The sequence below is a fragment of the Apostichopus japonicus genome, chromosome 9, assembly GCF_037975245.1.
Source record: "Apostichopus japonicus isolate 1M-3 chromosome 9, ASM3797524v1, whole genome shotgun sequence".
In the NCBI taxonomy this organism is placed as follows: domain Eukaryota; kingdom Metazoa; phylum Echinodermata; class Holothuroidea; order Aspidochirotida; family Stichopodidae; genus Apostichopus; species Apostichopus japonicus.
The window spans coordinates 23,462,109-23,468,108 of NC_092569.1; the positions used below are offsets into that span (position 1 = coordinate 23,462,109).

The 6,000-nt window shown below is 34.1% G+C and overlaps 1 protein-coding gene across 1 annotated transcript in view; it reads left to right on the top strand.

The window, feature by feature from the left end:
- LOC139973954 (techylectin-5A-like) overlaps positions 1-5,142 on the top strand; it is a 120,332-nt gene extending 115,190 nt beyond the window's left edge. The window contains exons 4-9 of the mRNA XM_071980845.1: positions 1,253-1,360; positions 1,869-1,970; positions 2,374-2,475; positions 2,752-2,912; positions 3,276-3,549; positions 4,817-5,142. Coding sequence (XP_071836946.1) covers positions 1,253-1,360; positions 1,869-1,970; positions 2,374-2,475; positions 2,752-2,912; positions 3,276-3,549; positions 4,817-5,142 — 1,073 coding nt within the window. The remainder of the gene's footprint in view (positions 1-1,252; positions 1,361-1,868; positions 1,971-2,373; positions 2,476-2,751; positions 2,913-3,275; positions 3,550-4,816) is intronic.
- The last annotated feature ends 858 nt before the right edge of the window (positions 5,143-6,000 follow it).

The window sequence follows — 6,000 nt, forward strand, 5'->3', positions numbered from 1 at the left end:
CTCATCTCTGAAGACAAAACAAAGCTTTAATTTCCTACCAATGAACAAACGGTTCCTATCATTATTCAGCAGTATTGAAAGGAGGATGTTTGATGTATGGTTCTTTAAGCAGTTTTCATGACATAAATACATAAAAAGAAAGGAACCGAACATAATACAGTTAAGATTCAACGTATTATAAGGCTTCCCGGATTACGATGAATATCGGCATATCATGTATAAATGCAATGCGCCTATACCTTTAGCAATCACAATAGGCTCTACATAATATTCTATCCAACCGGACACCGACCCAGAAATAAAGCAGATATACTTAATGAAATGCCCTTAAATTCGACTCAATCCCTCAAAATATCTAGTATTAATGTAATTTAGCCAATACAGTTTCTTTGTACATATTATGTTCCGTTCATTATACAACAATGAAACCATTTTGTTTTGCGAAGTTTTTGTGACAAAGTGCATTTATGTATCTCAATAGACATGTCCCCATGCAAACAGTGTCACATAATGTTATCTTGATTTTGTCTAAAGTTAGTATTGGGCATATTTAACTTCTAAACAATTATTGTGTTCATACACAACAATTGTCCTTCAAATATTGTTGACTTTCTGACGTACAAGTTTTTAAACTTCTCAAACAAACAATTTAATAAACAAATTCAATATATTAAGCTACTCTATAGTTTCAAATCAAATATTTATACTGATGCCATATTATTTTGTTTGCTTAAATTTGCTAATTATCAGTCAGCATGTATTATCTGAAGGTAAACTGAAATACTATTTTTTGTAAGCAATGCGATGGTTGATATACTGTAAATGTAACATGCGTATGTATAGAAAGATGATGCCACAAAAGTTAAAATTTGTAACTCATGCAAAATATTTCCAAAATTATTCTTACCGAAAATATATGATAACATTTCTTGCATCCGGTTGTGAGTCATAAACTAACTTTACTTAGTTATATTTTCAAGTGAAATTATTACAAGGATTCTGAGGATGGGAGCTGAGTAGGATGTACTCCGATAAACATAAATTAAGCCAAATATCAATTAAAAAGGGAACAAAGTACAAATTTGCAGGTCTATCTAAGGATTGCTCATTTCTTATTGACCCAAATTATTCTTAAAAAGCTCTTGTTAGAAAGATATAGTTAGGTAATAGTCTACATGACTACGGTCAAGTAAATTACAAATCAAATTAACACAAACTTAGATCATATATTTCTCTTCAACATATTCTTCAGGCAAAGAAATTTCAACAACTACTGAGGATATCTTGACCTCTTCAACTGCACAAACATCAGAGGATATGCCATCCACAGAAGCTGTTGGTAGCACTAATAATCCATCAGGTGGGTATACGTTCTTTAGTATATTAGAAGTTTATCTGTTGTAACCATGCATGCATACATATACCATCCACAGAAGTTGTTGGTAGCACTATTACATTACCAAGTGGGTATACGTACTTTAGCATATATGGCAGTTATCTGTTTTAACCATGCATGCATACATATTCCATCTACTGAAGCTGTTGGTAGCACTAATGCAAAAGTACTTGTTCTTCATTAGATTTTCAAGTAAAGTATAACAAGGGTATTGAGGAGGGGAGGGGTGTGGGATGTACTCCGATAAACATAAATTAAGCAAACATTTGAAATAAAGAGGGAAAAAAGTACAAAATGTTCGGGTTATACCACAGAAATCTCATTTCTTATTGACCCAAATTATTCGTTAAAAGCTCTAGTTAGTAAGATATAGTTATGTAACAGTCTACTTGACTACGGTCAAATAAGGTACTAACCAAATGAAATCAAACTTAGATCATATATTTCTCTTCAACATATTCTTCGGGCAAAGGAATTTCACCAACTACTGAGGATATCTTGACCTCTTCTACTGCACATACATCAGAGGATACATCATCCACAGAAGCTGTTGGTAGCACTAACATTCCACCAGGTGGGTATATGCACTTTTACTTATTACAAAGTTATCTGCTGTAGCCATGCATGCATACATATACCATCTACAGAAGCTGTTAGTAGCACTAATGTAAAAGTACTTGTTCTTAATTAGATTTTCAAGTAAAGTATAACAGGGTATTGAAGAGGGGAGGGGTGTGGGATGTGCTCCGATAAACATAAATTAAGCCAAAATTTTAAATAAAGAGGAAAAAAGTACATAATGTTCGGGTTATCCTACAGAAATTTCATTTCTTATTGGCCCAAATTATTCGTTAAAAGCTCTAGTTAGTAAGGTATAGTTATGTAACATTCTACTTGACTACGGTCAAGTAAGTTACTAAGAAAGTGAAACAAAACTTAGATCATATATTTGTCTTCAAAACATTCTTCTGGCAAAGGAATTTCAACAACTACTGAGGATATCTTGACCTCTTCAACTGCACATACATCAGAGGATATACCATCCACAGAAGCTGTTGGTAGCACTAATAATCCACCAGGTGGGTATACGTACTATTGCATATTAGCAGGTTATCTGTTGTAATCACGCATTCATACATAAAATTCACAGAGCTGTTGGTAGCACTAATACATTACCAAGTGGGTATACGTACTATTGTATACTAGGATGTTATCTGTTGTAACCATGCATGCATACATTTACCATTTACAGAAGTTGTTGGTACCTTTAATACACTACCAGGTGGGTATATTTACTTTAGCATATTATGTGTTTATCTGTTGTAACCATGTATGCGTATATATAACATCTACAGAAGCTGTTGGTAGCCCTACTGTCGAGTCATTGTATACAGACTGTCAGGAAGTTTATGACGCTGGACATACACAAGATGGGGTGTATACAATCATGCCTACTGGATGGCCTGGTTTACCGTTCAACGTATCTTGTAAAATGGAAAACGGTGGAGGATGGACCGTAAGTCTTGATTTATAAAATAGTAATGTTTCAACTATGTTTCTGTGAGTTATTATGATTTAGTCTATTGTAGACGGCAATGGAAGTACGAGTTCTGTTTTCGGTTTCGTTGCACTTTTATAATTCCTTACCAGGAATGGAATATATTAAAAATACTTTAGTAGATGCAAAGGGTGGCAATCATAAAAATGTCCTCCCCCCTAAAGAAAAACAAAACTAAAAAAAGTCCTAAATTTGTCATACTGAAACATTATTTTATAAATTTATAGTCGTGCGGTATTTCTTAAATAAGTTTGTGTCAGCTTGCTTCAACTTTTCCAATAACTATATTTATTTCATTATTTTTACCCGCTATCTTTTCAGGTGTTTCAACGTCGTACCGATGACTCTACTAGTTTTAATCGAAACTGGACAGCGTACAAAGAAGGGTTTGGTGACAGCAGGAACTTATGGTTAGGAAATGAAAAGCTTCATTACTTGACGAACCAAAGCAACTACAAGCTTCGATTTGACATCACTACTTCCAGGGCATATGCTAATGATAATGTGGCATATGCTGAATTTACGGAATTTCAAATCGATTCTGAAAGTAACAACTACAGACTGAATAAATTGGGCAACCGCAGTGGAAATACTGGTTTGTTGCATATTTGATATTTGCGCCTTGCCTTGGGTAATAGGTCAAGTTAACGTTACTGGTTTGTTCACAATGACATTCATGTGAAAGTGGTCGTCACGGTTTCAGCACATATTGATGTTAAATCTAACCTACAAAATATGTACTAAGTACACTGGATCACAAACCCTTAAAAAGAGGGTTTGGTGTAACATCCCGCACCCCCCCCCCCCCCACGCTCCTTTCTCACTTCACATTTTCTTCGGTTGTTTCGACGAAATAATTATATAGTTATAATCCAGTTCAGGGTATGTAGGATCAGTCGCACGCATTAATTAGAATGCAAAAACCGATAGAAACAGAACAAGTGATGAAATAATTCCAAATACCAAATTTCTGTTTATTTGTCTCCCCCTTCCAATCATCTCAATTTGGGGCAATTGATATGAAGAAACCCTTTTTTACTTTCGCCAGTTTTGGTGTTATAATTTTGAAAGAGCAAAGAAGGTTTTGCCTCTCCCAGGCTGGACCCGTAACCTTAACCGTATATCAATTGAATACTGTTGGTATCTTTGACAAAATATTGAAGTAGTTTGGCTAGTCGATGAACAAGCATGTATGCTGAATGAGAAATCATCAATCTAAGAACAGGAAATATTACGGAGGAGAAATGCGACCATATATCTTCACAGAACCAGTAAAAGAGAAATAAATTATTGAGGGCTTGCAGTGAACATATTCCACTAGCAGAATACATTTTTCTTATAACATATGTGAAATTATTATAGCAAGAAGAGCCGTACACCGTATTTCAAGACAAGGATAACCTGAGACATAGAATGAAATTTAAATATGTGAATATAATAACTAAAAACTATTTAATGGAAAGCCCATGATTTAGGTCTCCGTTCGGACCAAATACCATATTTACTCATTTAATCATAATATTCAATATGAATAGACAGTAGTTTCATTTAATATGCAAGATTACAGTTTTTATATTAATATACATCAGTTAATTTCAATCCAGATCAATGATCTTCTTACAGTCACATCCATTGAGAGGGTAAACTAATACATCAGTGCATGAGATATGTAATAATCGCGAAATTATTCAACTGATAATAAGAAATAATTTAATTCAATTTGCACCCCCCCCCCCTTTATTCCAGTTCACCATAATACCTATTTCATGACCCAACAAATTTTCTGCAATATATCAGGATACTTACGCTATTGTTTAATGGCCAAGTATTAACCACTGATGGTTCTTGCTGTTTTTTCACAGGTAATAATTTCTATTATAACCAAGGAAAACAATTCAGCACGCATGACCGAGACAATGACGCATGTGATACCTTCAACTGTGCAGAGAAGCACAGAAGCGGCTGGTGGCACTCGAATGGTTTGTGCTCTAACTGTGAAAGTGATAGCTTTTGCTCTTACTTTCAACACAGCAGCAGCTGCAAGTCAGCTTGTACGGCTCTCAACCTCAACGGTGTCTACAATGGAGGCAACGGGGAAGGGATCTTCTATTATTATGAACGAAGGTCTCATTATGAACATAACTGCAACGTCCAATATGTTGAGATGAAAATTCGACCATCCTCTTGAGTTGATGACGGATAGTCTGCCTTGTGATTTCTCTCGAAACCATTGTAAAATGAACAGACATTTTTCGTTATGAGAAAGACAAATCAACAGGACGATACGAGTCTTTGGTAGTATCCGTGAAAAAAAAAAACATTACATTATGTATCATCATCGAGGATTGAAACCTCTCAACTTTCATTAGGATATTATATGTTCAAATGTGAGTGGCAGATTTACAAAAAAAAACATAGTATTCTCTAATCTTCAGGCACATTGTTGAATATTCCTTTATTTGAAATAATTTCCTAAACTGATCATGTTTTCAATTTTTTTAATGTTTTTTTTTCCCACTGTATTTATTTACAATACCGTAATATATAATACAAAAGAATCAGCAAAAAGATTTACATAAAGAAGCTTACATCAAGAAATCATAATAGTCGTTAATGTTACACAAATTGTTGTTTTGCTTAAAGATATAAAATAGTGAATGTCAAGTCGAAAGCGAAACTGAAAATAAAATTTGTGCGTATCTGGGATTTTGTTATTCAACCTACAAGTGTAAATATATTTTTTTGCATGCAAAATTAAAATGTTCACAGCATTAGCCATATCATCAAAATCACCAAAACAAATATTGGTCAAATTTAAAGTATACTTAATTTAAATGCAATTTGAATTCACTGCCTCCCAGAATCGCTCGACGTGACTACAATTATGTAACAAATGTATTAGTGTTTTCATCGGCATTCTTGCAAAATGAGCAAAGTGGAGAATTGAACTTTTTCAGTTTATAAAGCAAGCTATTTATGCCTAAAATACGATGTAGGAAACGCAATTGTAAATATGATACTTTGGGGTTATTCACAGCCGTTTACG